General features: G+C 36.4%; 1 protein-coding gene and 1 long non-coding RNA gene across 2 annotated transcripts in view; one reads left to right on the top strand and one right to left on the bottom strand.

Moving 5' to 3' along the window:
- Positions 1-18,211, top strand: part of LOC145325805 (cytoplasmic dynein 2 light intermediate chain 1) — a 59,932-nt gene that overhangs the window by 19,597 nt on the left and 22,124 nt on the right. The window contains exons 3-6 of the mRNA XM_080168764.1: positions 935-991; positions 1,223-1,287; positions 2,913-2,988; positions 4,572-4,623. Coding sequence (XP_080024890.1) covers positions 935-991; positions 1,223-1,287; positions 2,913-2,988; positions 4,572-4,623 — 250 coding nt within the window. The remainder of the gene's footprint in view (positions 1-934; positions 992-1,222; positions 1,288-2,912; positions 2,989-4,571; positions 4,624-18,211) is intronic.
- Positions 12,945-17,835, bottom strand: LOC145325802 (uncharacterized). Its single transcript, XR_013881598.1, has 3 exons — positions 15,084-17,835; positions 14,437-14,532; positions 12,945-13,555 (listed from the first exon to the last, which is right to left on the bottom strand). It is a non-coding gene; the product is annotated as an uncharacterized LOC145325802 (long non-coding RNA).

The raw sequence follows: 18,211 nt of genomic DNA, 5'->3' as shown, positions 1-18,211 counted from the left end.
AACCATGCCTGATTTACGTCACATATTAACACACAGATATTTAATTGCACAGACAAACACTAAAATCCTGGTCCAGAGCTAATTGTACCTCTTGAATTTATTCAGTTATTTATTAACTCTCCTACCATCAACTTCTCTTTCTGGCTTTAAAAGGTAATGACTTAGTTGTTTGGCATGCATTGTAGTTTAAATTTAGGCCCCTTAGTACTTAGCATGAATTGAGCTCAGGCCTTATGTTAGAACTCTAACACTTAGCACAATTCACTGCTTGGGACTTAGGGCACATTTCTGTCCCACTCTACTTATAATTTTAACACTTATCCTGTAAATATTTTCATACTTAACTTATGCACTTGTAATATAAATACACTTTATAAAAACATCTTCCTTCCTTAATACTTAATATACTTATATAATTCTGATCGAATATCAAAACCAACCATTTATTCTTAGGTTAAAGCAACATAATACTTCGCGTGGGTCTTTTGTTGAGCTTCCACCAGCTCAACCAAATTCGTATTATACTTGTGGGAATAGAGGGTTAAGCATTCTAAACAAACGAACCGACGATGAGAATGTCTATGTGTATTGCATTAAAATTAGGTTTTAGTAGTACTCATAGAAGAGCGGTCTCCATACCTAAATATGGACAAACGCCCCATTCGCACACACAAATTGAATTAGTTTTAAAAAACAAAGCTACTCTGTAATTCGAAATGTTTGTATGTCCGACTACATATGGAGGACACTTGAAGTTAATGATAGAACGGCTTAATTTTTTTGTGTGTAAAATCACTGTACCAAAAATCATCTAAATTAAACAATTTACCTAGTTGATCGGGGCCGGGCTTTCAGTCATGCTACAAAAGACCATCACATTTTTTCTAGTTGTAGTTTTATTTTTTGCGCTGTTATAAATTTATTTTATTTGTAGGAAGTAAGGAGGCTGGTAAATCAACTCTAATCCACAGATTTCTTGAGAGAGACGAGGAAAACATTTTGAAATTTAAAAACTAAAAAGGTTATAAGTAATACACTGTGTTTCGTAACGATACTCTTCAGTTACAATAACATTTTGTTACTGACAAATATATGTAAAGAGAATTTATTTTAACATGCCTAAATTAATGAAAAAAGCTATCCGTTACGGACGGACGGACGGACCGACCCTAATTATAGAAAAGCTTCGTTTTTAAAAAATGTTTAAAACTAAAAAATCAGGCGGCAAAACAAACCCTGGCCCTGGAGTATACTTTTGGACGCAAGACCAATCAGAATCTTAGCAAGGTAATTGCTACTCTACTTTTAACACATCCGAGCAATACTTATGGTGTCGGTTGTTAAAGCTTCCATGAAAAGTCCAACCTATTCGAACAAAAAATATATCTATATCGATGTTGCAGAGAGGGTCTAAATAAATAGCATAAAACCATTCTAAGACTTATATCTTAAAACAGAATACCCTAAAACCATGTGAAGCTTACCTAAACAAGGATGACAACATCCATAAAAGCGAAGCACTGAAACGGTAGGACAAACGGACATTAACACTTGTATAGTGTCTAAACTAAATAATCAGAATATAAAAGTATAAGAGTCGAAGCAAAATTGTAAGTAAATTTGTTGAAAAACTGCTTGATACAGGATAATGTTTATGGACTTACTTACATTTTTAGGACTTGATTATAAAGTTGCTTCGCTTGTAATATTGTTCTATGTTGTCCCAGGAATCAATATACTAAAAATCAGATCAAACTGTAATTAGATCACATAAAAATTTGTTGTTAAAAAAGTAGAAAAATCAACATGTTTAAAATGGACGTACGGACATTCTGGTAATTATTATAGAGTTGCTACGCTTTCTAAATCGTACCTAACTACTACAGGAATCATCATGCAAAGTTTGAAATCGATAGAACAATTCTAACATGCCTAAATTATCGAATAAAAGCTATCTATCTCGGACGGACGTACGGACGGACCGACCCTAATTATAGAAAAGCTTCGCTTTTAAAAAGAGAATGGGTATTAGAATTATAGAGCATTGAACATCTTCAACTTAACAGCCAATTTTAAAAATCATTCTTTAGCCTTGGCCTTACATCATATTCAATTAAAACCTAAAAATGTTTTAAAAATTGTCTTTTAATTGAAAGTGATAATAATTGGCACTATAGCTCAAGTCACCAATGAAACACCCACAACTTCCTGAGGAGGTTTAAGCTTTTTATTTTTTCGGGGGGGGGGGGCGGGGGTAGAATTAATTCAATAATGGAGGATTGTGCTGTAAGAATAAAGGTACAAGAGAGGTAATGTCTGATTGAGCCATTAGGAGAATCCCATCGGAACCTACATTGTATCTCATTGGTTGAAATTGTGTACACATTTCATTACAAATGCATGTTTTTTTTTTCATTTCATACATATTTAAAAGTCCGCTGTAAACAATATCATTTCTTAGTACAAAGCTTTACTGAATCAAACTTACTTGCTCAAAAATTAAGTCATAAATGAGAAAGCTTCAAACAGAGGTGGATTCTTTTTAAAAAATTAGGCTCGCTACTCGCAAGTTAACCCTTATGTACTAGTGCAATGGGGGTTAGGGGTTTTCTAAGCTAGAGACAAAACTATCGGGGGTTTAAAGGGTAAAAATTGAGAAATTGTAACTCCATACGTGGATTAGAAAGATTTTATCAAAATTTAAATCTTAAAATCCGAGCTATTTTTAGGTCTTATTCAAGTTAATTGAATTTAATCATAATATTAAAACTAAATTTGATAATATGTCTAATACTATCTATCTAGGATATGTGTCACATATGGGAGCTGGGAGGTGGAACCCACTATACAAACCTGCTAGAGACCCCGCTGTCTATCTATCTATCTATCTAAATATCTATCTATCTATCTAGGATGTGTGTCACATATGGGAGCTAGGAGGTGGAACCCACTATACAAACCTGCTAGAGACCCCGCTGTCGCCCTCAGGTTTAATTTTTTGATACTTATCCTTTGAGGTACTTGTCGAGCACCAAACCCCCCATTTTAATTTTTGAAATAAATTGAAAATAGGGGTTGGGGGGTGAGTTTATTTGTTTGATATAAAGCCAGTCTATTTTAGGTTATTTTGTGTATTGTTTAGCCCTGTGGGAGTATGGCACTGCATTTTTTAAAAAAGCGAATGGGTTACCGTGCTCGATAGTCACTTTAACGGAATGCACCCATTTTTCTTTTAAAAATTTTAGCAGACACGGGATTTAAGCTTTTAAAATAAACGGAAAGCTGTCTGTAATACGGTGTGATAAATAACTATTTTTTTCGTCTAAAATTTTTAAAAATTTTACTTTTTTTTATTAATTCTGGTATATTGAAAAATTTTCCAAAATGTACTATTTTAGAGTTTTAATAAATTAGATTTTAAGAAGTTACCTAAAACTTTTTTTTAATTTAAAGAATTACTCACTTAAAGAAATTAAGATTTTTTATAATGTTGAATATTTTATAATAATTTATTCAAATTGAATTGATTAATTTAATTTAAATTTGTTTAGTTATAGAATTTTTAGATCTTTTATAAAAGAACAATTAATCCCTTTTCGAACAGATTAGAAATTCACTGTCACTAGTTTTCAGATTTAAATCTGTCATAATATGACTCTTTGTTACCAAATTTTAGACTTTGTCATAATGTCACTAAAATTCAGATTTCAATCTGAAATTTAGTGACATAATGTCAGGTTATTTTCTCAGTTTTGGCGATGCAATCAAATCTGACACAATATCATTAAAAGTCATATATGACATTTGGTGGCATAGAGTCAGAGTTGGGGAAATTACCTAATCTGACACATTGTTACCAAAAGTCATATATCATTTAGAGACTTAGATTCAGATTTGTCATATTATACTCGGAAATCCCCCTAGTCAGATTAAAATTTGCCGACGCAACCCAATCTTTCCCACTTTGGCGGCAAATCTGAATTTTACTTACCAAAATTGACCCAAACTCAGGATCGGCAGATTATAATCTGGCGAAATGTAATCAAAAGTCAGAGTTTATAGATGAAGAGCGGGATTAAGTTTCAGATTAAAACCTGACCAAATCTGAAAAGTAGCTAGAGGCAACCCTATCAGTTCAATTAAATGCGGGGATTTTATGGGATAAGACAATGGACAATATGTTGATATACATCCCAAATTATCTGTTTTCTGTAGATTAAAAATACTGGTTGAAAGGTTTGAACACAACTTGTTTGGAACCAAATTCAGTAAAATGTACCCAAAGTTTTGAGATAACGTGGTTATTACACTTTGGGTACCAATGTTATTTAAAGCCCAATATCCTCTCCCTCCCGGATTTATTTATCATTTTAAAAGGCGAAACTTTTCTCCAATTAGAGTCTGTAACGGATAGCTCTTAACGTCAAGATTGTCCAATAATTTCAAACTTGGCATGGTGATTCCCATAACTGTCTTGAATACGTTGTTACTTTATATTTGTTAATGCTCGTTTGTCTGCTTGTTTATGTAGCTTCGGTTTTATTATTGTTTTCATAATTGTTTTATTTCAGCCCTGCGGGACTGCACACTCATTCTGGTGATTGATCTTAGTGAACCTAACAGGAAATCAAAACTTATCTTGACATAAGAATGACAATAGTTATCTTAGATTACAAAGCAAAAAGACGCGTAAATTTCTTATAAGGCTTGCTGTCCAGGTATTGGATTCGAGTCTTATACACCACATAATAGATACAATAAAAATAGATACTGCTACCGGCCATCACATCTATCTTGAATGTGTGCAAAAAATGTGTGCCCTATAAGAAGAAAACAGTTTCAGGATTAAATCTTGATATAAATGTCTAAAACTTTTGTTTTCTTCTTATAGGGCACACCTTTTTTGTTTTTCATTTACACTTCAAGAAAGATGTGCCATGTCAGGCACGTGACACTAAGAGCAAGGGGTATATCTTGACCATTATACTATGTACATTTTGGTCTTCTATACAAGGACGTTGCAACGAAAGGGATCGATTGTCTTTTGGGTGTTAAAAAAAGAAGACATTGCTCCCACGAGACATGATGTTGCATTGTGATATACAGCAGCCAGGCTCCGTGAGATAGTATCTGTAAAAAATAATCCAGCTAATATTTACAGCCAAAATAAGGGGAATTTTTTTTAAAGCGAAGCTTTTCTATAATTAGGGTCCGTCCGTACGTCCGAGATAGATAGCTTTTATTCGTAAATTTAGGCATGTTAGAATTGTCCTATCGATTTCAAACTTTTGCATGATGATTCCTGTAGTAGTTGGGTACGACTTAGAAAGCGTAGCAACTACAGTCCTAAAAATGTAAGTATGTCCATTATCCTATATTAAGCAGTTTTTCAACAAATCTACTTACAATTTTGCTTCGACTCTTATACTTTTATATTCTGATTATTCAGTTCAGACACTATACAAGTGTTAATGTCCGTTTGTCCTACCGTTTCAGTGCTTCGCTTTTATGGATGTTGTCATCCTTGTTTCCTATATATTTATCAGGGAGCGGGATGGGGTCGGGGTGTACATTTGTCTGTAAATTACACTGGTACTCTAAGTTGAATATCACTTTATTGTGGTATTCACCATCCAAGTTTATGTATCTCCATCCCTGTCCACATTCCTATACTTCTCTGGCTGAGTCAGACCTCCACTTGTAACCGCCACTATACTCCATCCTGCTGTGTTGAGGGCTAGTTGATTGTTGCAGGCCAAAGAGTGAATACTTCTCTCCCGTCTGCATTCGGTTAGATACAAGCCTATAAGTCTAGGCTGGCGGTATCTATATTATACACGTGGTTTTCTGTCCTTTACAGAAAACGAGACGTCCAAGCCTCTAATTGTTATCATATTAAATATATCCTATAATAATAATCCCATTAATCTGCCTATTCTAACCAGTTTTAATTGCTTAATAAATGTTGTATTTTTTAGAAATACCTTTGTTATATTATTGATATTTAATTGTATCGAAGCTACTCTATACTCGTATTCTGGTCTGTCTGTACATCCCCTCATACGTCATTTTGGCGCAGTCTTGTCTACCACTCAATTTTTGAGGGGGGAAGGTATAGATAATTATTAACGTACAGACAAAATTAAATCGTAAAAGTAGCTTCGATTGCAAAGTGAAATTAATATTTTCCTGATAACTAAGTTTATTCACGGAAACAGTTTATAGTAACAATTTGTTACAGAATATTTCTAATAATTATTTCGTGGCAAACTGCCAAATAAAGATAAAAAGGAACCCGCCTTTTATTTTCACACTAGTATTTAATTTCACACATTTTCCATATTTTCTCCCTAAAACAGGAAGAAAGGGATAGTTCCAAGTTCTTAAAAAAGTTCGTGGTAGACAAAGCAGTGTTAACGAACACTACACTCCAGCACCATGACCGATAATGCCAAGAAAGGGGATAATGATAAAACCAAAAATCCGCCGCCTCCGCCGGCTCCGGCCGTCCCTGGTACCTCGCAGCAGCAGTCTGACCCGCTTTCCCCTGAAAAAATTAAAGAACTCATAACGGAAGCGTTAAATGTTAAGTTAAACGAATACTCGTCACATTATAGAGATATAATAAAACAAGAATCTGAGATTATGAAGCTCGAAATAGAAACAAAATGGGCAGGGTTTAAGGACACGGAATCACATCGCAGATTATTAGCCGACACCGACATCTTAGACCTAAAACGTAGAGTATCAAAACTCCCAGCGGACGGAAATCTTGGCCCATTGTTTGCGGAAAAAACGTTAAACGAAAGTCTTAACACGACTCATTTTAACACCATAGGTGATGATTCAATTAATGCCACTTTTTATGACCGGCTATCGGTCCAACAAAAGATAAACGTGATCGAATGGGTTGCCAAGGATAGAATTACAGCCCCAGGTTGTATGGCCTATTCAATTGTAGGCTTTATAGGTCCGGCGGATAATGACAATTGGATGAATGTAAGAGAAACTTCTCTAACGGAATATGAAAAAACCTTATTAGAAAGGTTTCCCTTTATCCCTGATAGGATTAAATCGTTAGAGCCCCTCCGTAGACCTACACGGTCTGCACCCAATGTAGCAACAAGACCCTCTACAAGAAACACACCAAACACAGGCACATCCGCGGCGGCAACAACTAGCGCCGCCGACGATGATTTTATTAAAGAATGCTTTATTAAGGGACAAAAATGGGATTCTGATTTTGCGAGGGATGCCCCTAGGTGGGACGGCAGGGCCGACTTTGATAATTTCTTTTCTAATTTGTGGAGGGTTGCAAAGACATACAGAATCTGTGACCCAATCCTTTTTAAGGATATTTTATACCAGCGAATTTATGACTCTAGAGGGGAACGATTAGGAGACCTAATTACGCCTGAAAGAAATCAGGCCTTATCTGCCTTAAGTTATTACCTGATGATTAGGAGGCTGGTCACTCCTTTCTCGGATCCAGAAGTAGCCTCGCAGTACTTCTACAACCTAAAACAGGAGACTAATCAACCCCTTGACACCTATTTTGAAAACAAACTTAGGGTGTTCAAACTCATGAATCCTGGCCTCATACCTAAAAAGAAGTGGAAAGAATTCTATCTTAACGTTAGCAAAAACCTGCTGTATACCAACCTTGCCATGGACATGGCCAATTATGTTGAGAGTATGCAATTTTTGGACGATTACAACGCTTACTTAAATAAACTTATTAACCTCGGACAAAGATACGTTAATTGGGATGGGTCTGGCCATATTAGCAAGGAAAACCTTTCGGCTTGCTATTCCCAAGCCATGGAAATGTTCCTACCTAAAAATTCTGCGGAAACGAAAAAACAACCCATAATCAGCATTATCGAAGATAATACCCCCACTAACACGGCAATGTATAAGGAAAACTTAACCGAAGAACCTGACGAGGTTCCCTCTTGGGTAGATCATGAGGATGATCCTATTGCTTGGGATCAAATCGAGGGCGTTATAGGAGCCTTTAATGGGAGGAGTAAAAATATTAAATGCTGGCATTGTAATATCCCTGGCCATGTAGTGCAGAATTGCAACAAAAAGAAAGCTGGGGAGCCCCCACATCCTGAGTCCCGCTTTGGTAAAACACGGAGTAAATTCACACCACCTAGAAAAGCTCCAAGTAATAGTAATAAAATACCTGAGCAGTATGCGCGTAAAACTATCAACCAAATGGATCAGGAAGCCAGGGAGGAATCTGAAATAGATAAATATGTACAAGCGATTGTTAAAAATCACGTCCATTAGATGTAGAAAATAAGTGGATATATGCGATATTAATTGTCCCTATCCCAGAAAATAAAAATTTGCTGAATGAATTTCATATTTTGATATGAAAGATAAACAAAATATCCCATGTCAAGCTAAACTTGCAAATTCCTTAATATCAAATATCCCTTGCCAAGCAATGCTTTGGCGCGAAAAAATAAAACAAATTGTTATTATTAAGTCTGACTAAGCAACACAAAATAAACTCCTTCCCCTCCTTCCCCTATCCAAATGTAGCTGATACAGGAAATTGGGGGAAATAGGGAGGTAACCTGAGGAGCATTTCACATGCACTTAATATTTCCATTTTTTAAAATCTAATAGTCTTTATAAAGAAACCAACAAGTGAATACCTATTTTCTATTTAGTAGTATTTATTTTTAATATCGCATGATCTATCTAAAATGTAAATATCGTATATTTTGAGTGTATATATAAGAATCTAAAACATTCTAGTTCAATTTTTAACCGCTAGGGGATCTTAAGCGAATTATCTGTATATAAACAATGATTTTTGAGTTAAATCCTCAGTATCAATTTTATCTGAGAGTTGCACACTCTTAGCCTCTGATTTTTGTAGCTGAAATATTTCAGCAATTATGTACAGGGTGCGCCACATAAAACCGGACTTTTTTAAAACGGTCATAGCGTCAAAACTACTTGACCAATCAGGACGTTTGACCCCACTATAAAAAGCTTAGGTAATGACCTTTTAGCACAAAAAAATATTTGGACGAAGATGGGCTCGTACTCCGAGCTGACCGCGCTTATGTTCAACAAGGCAGATTCGAAATGCGCTGGTGATGTAATCTGGATTCTCGACTAGGGCCCACTAAATCGGACCTCAGCCCATCTGTAGATGAGGTAGAGTTATGCAACTTGCTGGGGATACTCTTAGATACATGAGTAAGACACTAGAAAAGACCAGAGCTCTCTATCTAAAATGGCTTGGCTGTAATACTCCGGCAAAGTTAAACATGGCAGATTTAGAGACGTCAAAAACGTCAAAAATCGTGTAAAATCGTGAAAATTTCTCGGTTCTCGACGTTAGAGACCCCTATGGAACTTAAAAACTCATTTTAGACTATGGGTTGCGCTGACAACCCTAGCTGAATCTTCATGCCATTTCCAAAAAGGTATAGCACGTCGTTCTAGCTCAACTGTGATCCAAATAAAGGCCTCCGTGTCAAAGGGTAGCTTGAAAGTTGGGTTAATTTGGATCCTGCGGTTACTCACAATCCTAAGGAAATGTGGCCTCCCAGCAGCCCGATCTTAATTCAATGGACTTTTGGGCCTGGAGCTACTTTGAAGCAGGTACCAATAGACGTGCTCATACCACAAAGACCTCCCTCATTGCCACTATCAAGGAGAACTTCGCCAGCTTGGACAGGTACATTTTGACCTGGGACTGCCGGCGGTTGAGGAGGCGGGTAGAGGCGGTGATTGATGCTGGCGGCGATTTTATTCAATGATCTAATAGTCATATACCTAGTTTGCTTCCCAGTTTTTAAAATTTAATTAAATCTTTAAAATTGACGATTTTATGTTAATTTGTTTACAATTTAGAAAAAGTCCGGTTTTATGTGGCGCACCCTGTATAATAACTTATTCATATGGATAAATATTATTGCATTTTGTACAGTGACAATAATAGAACTATATTTAATTTATTATGTATCCGAAAGATGTCGCCTAGAATGCTACCGCGGTCCGTATAAGTAAATAATAAGAAGGGGGGGGTCTACTGGAAAATCTGTATAAATACGAGCAAATTTCCAGATCTAATTCAGTTGTTCTTTGTTGTTATCATTTACTCTCTGATTTTTTGAGCTGCAATCAAGCAGCAGTTAAAAATTAAAAACTTTAATCACTTAAAACGTGATTAATAAAATCTTAAAACATTTTGATTAAATTATTTTCCGCTAGGATTACTGGCAGAATAAAATAAACTTAGTTCTATTAGCTTCCGCTAGGATTACCAGCGGAATAAAAAGTCTATATAAAAGTGAATGCATATTATTAATCAAGGCCAGTTACTATCAAAGCAGTTACTACAAACCACTTCTTATTTTTGAAGCTGATTTCAGCATTAATTATACTTTAGTAAATATATAAACTTGTTCTACCCCATAGGTGGAAAAATTAAGTATAAATACTAACAATATCAGAATAATAAATCAGTCATCATTGACCCTCTTTATTATATTAGTCATATCTAATATTTTTTGAGCTGTAATTCAGCGCTAACTTTATATTATTTGATATTGTGAATCAAATGCTAACTAGTAAAACTATATTTTGTATAAATACAGATATAAGTCGAAAAATAAGTCAGTCTGTTTTTAATGTCTTGTTAGTTGCAAGCTGAACACTTATTTTTAAGCTACTTTGTAGCCTTTCAATCTTTCGAAAACTTTTTAGTTCAATTTTATTCCGATAGGTTTTTATCATATATCCAAGTATATAAATAAGGACCCGTATTAAAGTTTAGTAGTCTCTTTAGAACTATCAACATTCTCATGCTTATTAAGAAATTTCTGGAGCTGAAAAGCGCTTAATAAAAACTTAATGAAACCCAGAAAGTTATATAAAATTATTTTAACAATTAACCATATTGTTAAAACATTTCATTATTTAAAAAGATTCGACAGACAACTATACCTGGAACACAGGAAATCTCTGTGTGAGGATTACCATCGTCTAACCGCTGAGGTGGGAATCTTGGAAAATATGCATCTTAGGCTTCGACTAAAAATATAATTTATTTTATAATGCCTATCTGTGCAAAACTAAAAGTTCTTAATCCCGTGGGGGGGGAATTCCTGCAACACGCTTTAGTGGATACAGGAAACAACTTTAGGTCCCTTATTTCTAAAGAAATCTTAGATGATAATAAAATCACATTCACCCCTGCCAATCTTAGCGCTCTGTCTGTAGATTTAAAACCAGTAAATATCATAGGACACGTAAGTTTAAAATTCAGCTTTGATGGGTCAGATAAAATATTCGAAGAAACGTTTTACATCCCTGAAACGACGGCTAAAATTATAAATCTAGGATATGAATTTCTCAAAGTTAATCGAATTAATTTGTTACTAGATAAGTTGTCCTTCGAGCTCCCCACTGGCGAGCAAATCCCAATAGAAAATTCAACAATTAACATAGTTGAAGAAAGTAAAAACATACCCTTGATTCCTACAAATAATGTTCATACGGAACGAAACTCCCTTATCCCAGGAATAAATTGGAGTAACCAAGGGGGGACTGGGACATTAAAACAAAATAAAACATGCGTAAAATTAGCAAAGAAAACAACATTCTTGCCGGGGGGGAATACAACGGAATACAATACCTATCCATCAAAAAAATAGGAAGCTGTATATATCCCCAAATAATTCTAAAATGACAAGCCATAACGGCTTGATGCTTATGGAGGGTATTTATAATGTAAATGAGAAGGGAGAATGTTGGGTAAATTTTGTCAATTTAGCAGGAAAAAATATTACCTTATTGAATAACGTTAAAGTTGGATATTGCTTTGAATTTGAATCAGATTCCCCAAATTCCTGCAATAAAAATATTAATCAAATAAATGAATTGTCAGGAACTACACTTCTTAAAAGAATTAAATTCATTAAAGAAAAATTAGACTTAGAAAATAGTGATCTTATCAAAAATAACCCAGGGATGAAGGAAAAGGTAGTAAAATTATGCCTTGATCATTTCGATATATTTTCGGTTGACGATGCCGATATCGGTAACTGCGATCTCTTACAGTATAAAATAGACTTGATCCCCGGGGCTAAACCTATTAAGGCTAGAAACATTCAATTAAACCCATTATACGAAGCCAAATTAAAAGAACAAATTGAAAATTGGCTAAGGGGGGGCGTCATTGAGGAGGGCTACAGCGAGTGGTCCTCCCCAATCTTTGCGGTAAAGAAAAAACCAACGGCTGGGGGGGAAGGCAAACTTAGGTTCGTTATCGATTTTCGTGCGCTTAATAGTGTAACACGAAAAATTAATTGGCCCCTTCCCTTGATTTCTAGTAATTTAGAAAAATTAGGCACTGGTAATGTATTTACCACCCTCGACTTGACTAGCGCATTCCATGCGCTAGCCATTTCGGAGGAAAGTAAACACTTGACAGCGTTCACAGCCCTTAACAGGCAGTATCTTTTCCAGAAACTGCCGTTCGGACTGTGTAACGCGCCAAGTGTTTTCTGCCATTTGATGGACAGAGTCCTAACCCTTATCCCTGGCTTATACGAATTTATAATTTCTTACCTTGATGATCTTATTATATTCTCGAAAAATGTTGAGGAACATCTGAAGCATCTCAGAAAACTCTTCGGAGTCCTAAAAATAGCAAAACTTAAGTTAAATCTAGCCAAATGTAAATTTTTCACATCCGAATGTACATATTTAGGTCATATAGTCAGTTCCCAAGGACTTAAAATGAACCCCGCATATTTAGAACAAATTAAAAATTGGAGCAGGCCCAGGACAGGCAAGGAACTCCAGCGTTTCCTGGGCTTCTCCAATTATTATAGGGCCTATTTCCCATCCTATGCAAAAAATTCTTGTACCCTAGATGAACACAGAAACAATAAAGTTATCGAATGGACCGATTCCCTATCAAAAGATTGGGAAAATTTCATAAATATGTTCTCAAATTCTATAAGTAAAGGCTATCCCCAGTGGGATAATCCTAACCCCTTTATAGTAGATGTAGATTTTTCTACAAGTTATTTCGCTGGAATTCTCAGCCAAAACCAAGGGGGGGAAGAAAGAATTATTGGAATATGTTCCAAAAAATGTAACGGAGCAGAGAAAAATTATCCAAGTTATAAAGGCGAATTAGCATGTCTAGTATTTGTTCTTAAAACCTTTCTTCATTATTTAAGATTTAGAAACTTTATTGTACGTACAGATTCGATTTCCTTAGTTCATTACAAAAAATGGCAAAAAGGAACAATAAATGGTGTAACTCTGAGATGGATTTTCTTTATCCAAAGTTTTGACTTTACAGTAATTCATAGGAAGGGTAGGGACCATTGCAATGCCGACAATCTATCTAGAGGGCAATTTTTATGCAAAGAACATAAGGAAACCGATTGTGAAAAATGTACTAGCTCATTTACCTTGGATCCTTATGAACAGGACTGCCCCTACCAAGACCAGATTTTTGAGTTACATGCGGCTTCGGAAGTCGGTGTGCACAATGTTTGGCAATCTGAAACACAAAAAGATCAAGTATTATCTGACATTCGTAGGTGGATATTCGAAAAAAAGAAGTTGTCGAGTTTCGAAAAAGCTGAACTAACCGGCCGGAAAGAGGTCCTTTTTAAATTAATAGAACATTTATACGTTATGGAAGGACTTCTAATATTTAGACAACCTCTTAGCAATGGAACATTCATTGAAAGACCCGTCGTACCCATTGGGTTATATAATAAAGTTTTTGAATTAGCACATAATAATATTATAGGTCACAAGGGGGTTAACGAAACAATACGCAAGATAAATGAAAGATTCTTCCTTATAGGAATTAATAAGTTTGTTGAATCACGCATCAAAAATTGTATCACCTGCCTAAGAAAAATAGGACAGGTACCTAAACATAAACAACCTATCACCCATTCAGCCATTAGTCACGAGATTTTTGGCCAGGTATCAGTAGACCTTATCGGTCCTTTAACCCCTAACTATTTCCAAGGACAACATGTCCGCTACATATTTATCCTAGTTGACCTATTCTCTAGGTACATAATCGCCCACCCCATCAAGGACGCCACCGTGGAAAGCACGGTGAAGGTCATCCTTGAACAGGTGGTACCCACCTACGGCTTATTTCGGTCATTGAGGAGTGACAGGGGAACAAATTTTACTGGGGAAGTTTTCAAAAAAGTTATGGATGAACTAGGTATCGAAACTAAACTTATTCCCCCAAGAAACCCTAATAGTAACCCATGTGAAAGGCATAATCAAAGCATTTATGCAGGTCTAAGATCTGATGACCGATTCGAAAGTAAAGACTGGGCAAGAAAATTAGCTTTGACCACTTTTGTAATTAACTCTAGTACGTCTAGAAGAACGGGGTATACGCCATATTACCTTATGTTCGGCAGACAACCAACTCTCAATCTCGATTTCTTTTCTCCAATCCTGCAGAAAAGGCAAGACATTGATTGCAGGTCTTACTTAAACTACCTAAAAAATTTGGAAGAAATTATTGGTTTCCAAAAAATCTAAAATCTATTTAGAGTTTCAAAATAAATCTAGAAAGGCTTCATCTCCCCTTTTCGTTAACGACGTATGCTTTGCTTTTTTTAACCTAGTCAAGATAGGGGTCAGTAAAAAATTGCAATCTTTCTATGGGGGTCCTTTTATTGTAACAAAAAAATTCTCAGAGGCCCTTTTTGAACTCAGTCCCTTTGGATCAAATCCAATAAAAACTAACCAAGTTGTTAGTAGAGATAAAATACGAAAAATAGATTCTAAAGTAGAATTATTGGGGGAAACACTTTCCTTTAACGTCTTTCCAATTGAGGAAATTGTCCCGTCTGAGGAAATAACCCTGACCATAGATAATACCGGGCAAACCGAAATAAACGATAATAAAGGTATGGAAAATGACGATTTTACCTACCTAGATAACGATGGTGACGATTTTATAGAAGAAAACCCTGAAACTAGTCAGGACTTACCCCAAGGGGAGGTGGATTGTGATGGGGGAGGGGATATAACGGAAAAAAACTCACCATTTGAGTCACAGCCCAAAGACCAAGAACCCCCTGGCGCAGATCGGTCATCCGGTCCTAACATCCACGTCGAAAATAGTTTCTTGGAAGAAACCGTCCCGTCCGAGGCTTCTTTCTTCGCACAAAGACCCAAACAATCCAGCCCTGAAAAGGTTATTAATGTTAACAAACAAAGCATAGTACCCAAGTATATATTAGAAGAAGAAAGAAAAACTAGGTCACAAGGGGGGGATAACTGCATACATGTCCAAATCGGACTGCATAACCCAATTAAAAGGAAGAAATAAAATGTATATAAAATGTATAATTATATAAAACCAAGGTGGCAAATGTATATAGCTTAATCTACGTATGTATAATAACGAAAATAAACAAAAAATATATGTTAAAACTAACTAATAACATATTTCAGAGAAAAACAAGAAGCATAAAAATAAAATGCAGCATCATTTGGCAAAGGCACCAGGAGCTCGAGGTAAATTTATTTTGGGATTCTTGGGGCTTTTTATTATTTTGGCAAAATCAAATGCGTCCGAAATAATACAAATAGATGCGACTCAATGCATAGCAAACGAAAATCCGCGTTTGAAAATCTCTGAATGCGCTGCGTTTCTTAATATTACCAATATTGAACAAAAACAATTTCACCTACTTCAAAAGGTTGAAAGAAAAATTATACCTGGAATTCGTTGCCACCTCCGAACCAGTACTCATTACTGGTATTGTGGCAGATATAGCCACATCCACCTCGCTGCTCCAGCACTCGTGGAGATACCGAGCCTCGTAACTTATGAAGACTGTTACACCATGTCCAAAACTAAAATATTTAACTTTGAAGGAAAATCAGTCTCAGTGTATGAACACCAGATGTCATACACGCGTTTCCTGGTAAACGGGACGCTTACTTACCCCAACGACCTCCTTAACGGCATCGACCCCGCCTGCGAGGGAAACGGCGTAACCATTAACGGCATTTTTATCCCTGGGACATTTGAGGAAAAACAAATAGGGGTCCAGGCTGAGCCTGTTGAATTATTACAAACAAAAGCGGGCTGTTACCTGGGCAGTCACTGGGTGGGAAACAATTGTTTAGATCACAATCTTAGAATAGGCTACGATAGAATTATCTCAGATGATAAATCTGATAACGCACAAAAATTCACTTCTCCTTGGCGAACGGTAGACATCTTTAATATTTCATTGTTTACATTTGAAGGAGAACAGGGTGCCCAAAAATATCTAGTGATCGATCCCCAAATTACGCTAGCGCTAGAACTTAAAGATAAAAAACATTTTGAAAACCTAATTCCCGAATTATCTTATTACAAAACTAATATTGATAACTTAATGGTATGGTTCACAAACTCTGTAAAACCATATTTCCCACTTTTAAACGCTAAGGAAAAGGATGACATGTTACCACTAGAGATTTTCTATTCCTACCAACAATATAGTAAATTAATTGTCCCCGAAACTCGCTGTTTACAGAACCATTTTCTGTCTAAAAGTAGTATTCAGACTCATCGTAAAAAACTAGTTAGGGTGCTCGGTGAACTGGATTTAGTAATACAGTGCGATAGTCTTAAAATCAATGTTTCTTTGGGAGAAAATTTACCCTGTTTTGTGGATCATTTCTCGGTTTCAATCAATAATAAGACTATGGGAATATCACCATTTTCACGCAGATTGGTTAACACCACCCATTTAACGCCGACTAAATGTTCCGAAAATCCCATTTTCTTACATTTGTACCAAGGAAAATTCCTTGGGAATCAAGGGCAGGGTATGCAAATATTAAATGTAGACCAATATCTTATGGATAAACCGATTAGCCTATTTCTTTATCATTCTTGGCAAAGCCTAGAAAAAACTAATTTCTCAGAAAGTGCCGAGGAATTATACCTCAGCCAACTTGCCGCAGACTCCAATAATTTTGAAGTAAAAATAACTGATTCCTGGTTTATTCAAACGTATCATAAGGTGGTTGATTTTCTATCTAGTACTTGGTATCATATAGTGCTTGTAGTAGCAGCCATCCTTACAGGAATAGGGTCGTTATTATGCGTCGCTTTTATCATTTATATATTAGCCTGCACCAAAATTCACGCGTACAAGGAAGGAGGTACAAGTGAAACACACGAATTGCGGGATTTTACAAATAATGGGGAAAACTAATCTCCAAAAAACGGACGACCTGTAAACAGACATATATACCTATAAGATTGTCGTCCCTAAAGGTCGTCTTTGTAAAAATATTTCCTTATTCGGTATAAGGAATTAATGACCCTTAATTTTAAGTTTATTATTTTTATTTTAGGATATCCCAGGCGGAATTTTTCAAGGGGTTTCCACCACTCCCATGGGGCCGGTCACTCTTCATACCGTCGAGAATATGAAGAGGCACCCTTCTACAATGAAGAGGACTATTATTACGACAGCAATCATGGCTATCCCCAGGGTGGCCCTGAGGAAGCCTACTATGAACCTGACGAGAACAGGTATCAGCCGCGAGTAAAACCGCCACGCAACCCTGAAAACCTCAGTGAACTTCAATGCGTCTCAAGATCGATCCACGTTTACCGCACCGCGAGAAAAGATGTCCCAAAGGAACTCCTTGAATTGCAAGAAAAATTGCGGCAGGCTAAAAATTTAGAGGCCAACGAATATCCCGATAAAGCCAGGCCTAGGGCCAGGCCTCTAATGGAACAAAATAGGGGAGGGGAACCGCATAAAAATCGGGTGGAATCGCCACCAAAACGTAGTGCCTGACCTGAACTGGAGGTAGTCGCCGTAAAATCAGCCCCAAAAGCGGTAGAAAAACGTCCGCCAACACCAACAGGCAGCGGCGGCCCAGCAGCCAAGAAGGCTAAGGTGGAAACTCAACCGCCTCCATTACCCCCTAAAAAGAAAGAGACATTAGCAGAAAGCAAAATTGAGCCTAAGGCTTTTTGGGTGACTGCTGAGGAATGGAAAAAAGTCCTATCCTCCACTGTAAAAGAAGCAATGGAGGAAGCTCTTCTCCCCTTCCAGAGAAGCCTGGAATCTAAAATTGCTAGCAATGCTTCATTCGTTGAGAAAGCATATATACAACATGGCAAGCGCCTTATTGAAATTTCCGCAGAATTACT

This window comes from Acartia tonsa, chromosome 8, assembly GCF_053477335.1.
Source record: "Acartia tonsa isolate MP-2025a chromosome 8, ASM5347733v1, whole genome shotgun sequence".
In the NCBI taxonomy this organism is placed as follows: domain Eukaryota; kingdom Metazoa; phylum Arthropoda; class Copepoda; order Calanoida; family Acartiidae; genus Acartia; species Acartia tonsa.
Note: the sequence above shows the minus strand (reverse complement) of the source record. Positions and strands in the feature narration are given on the sequence as shown.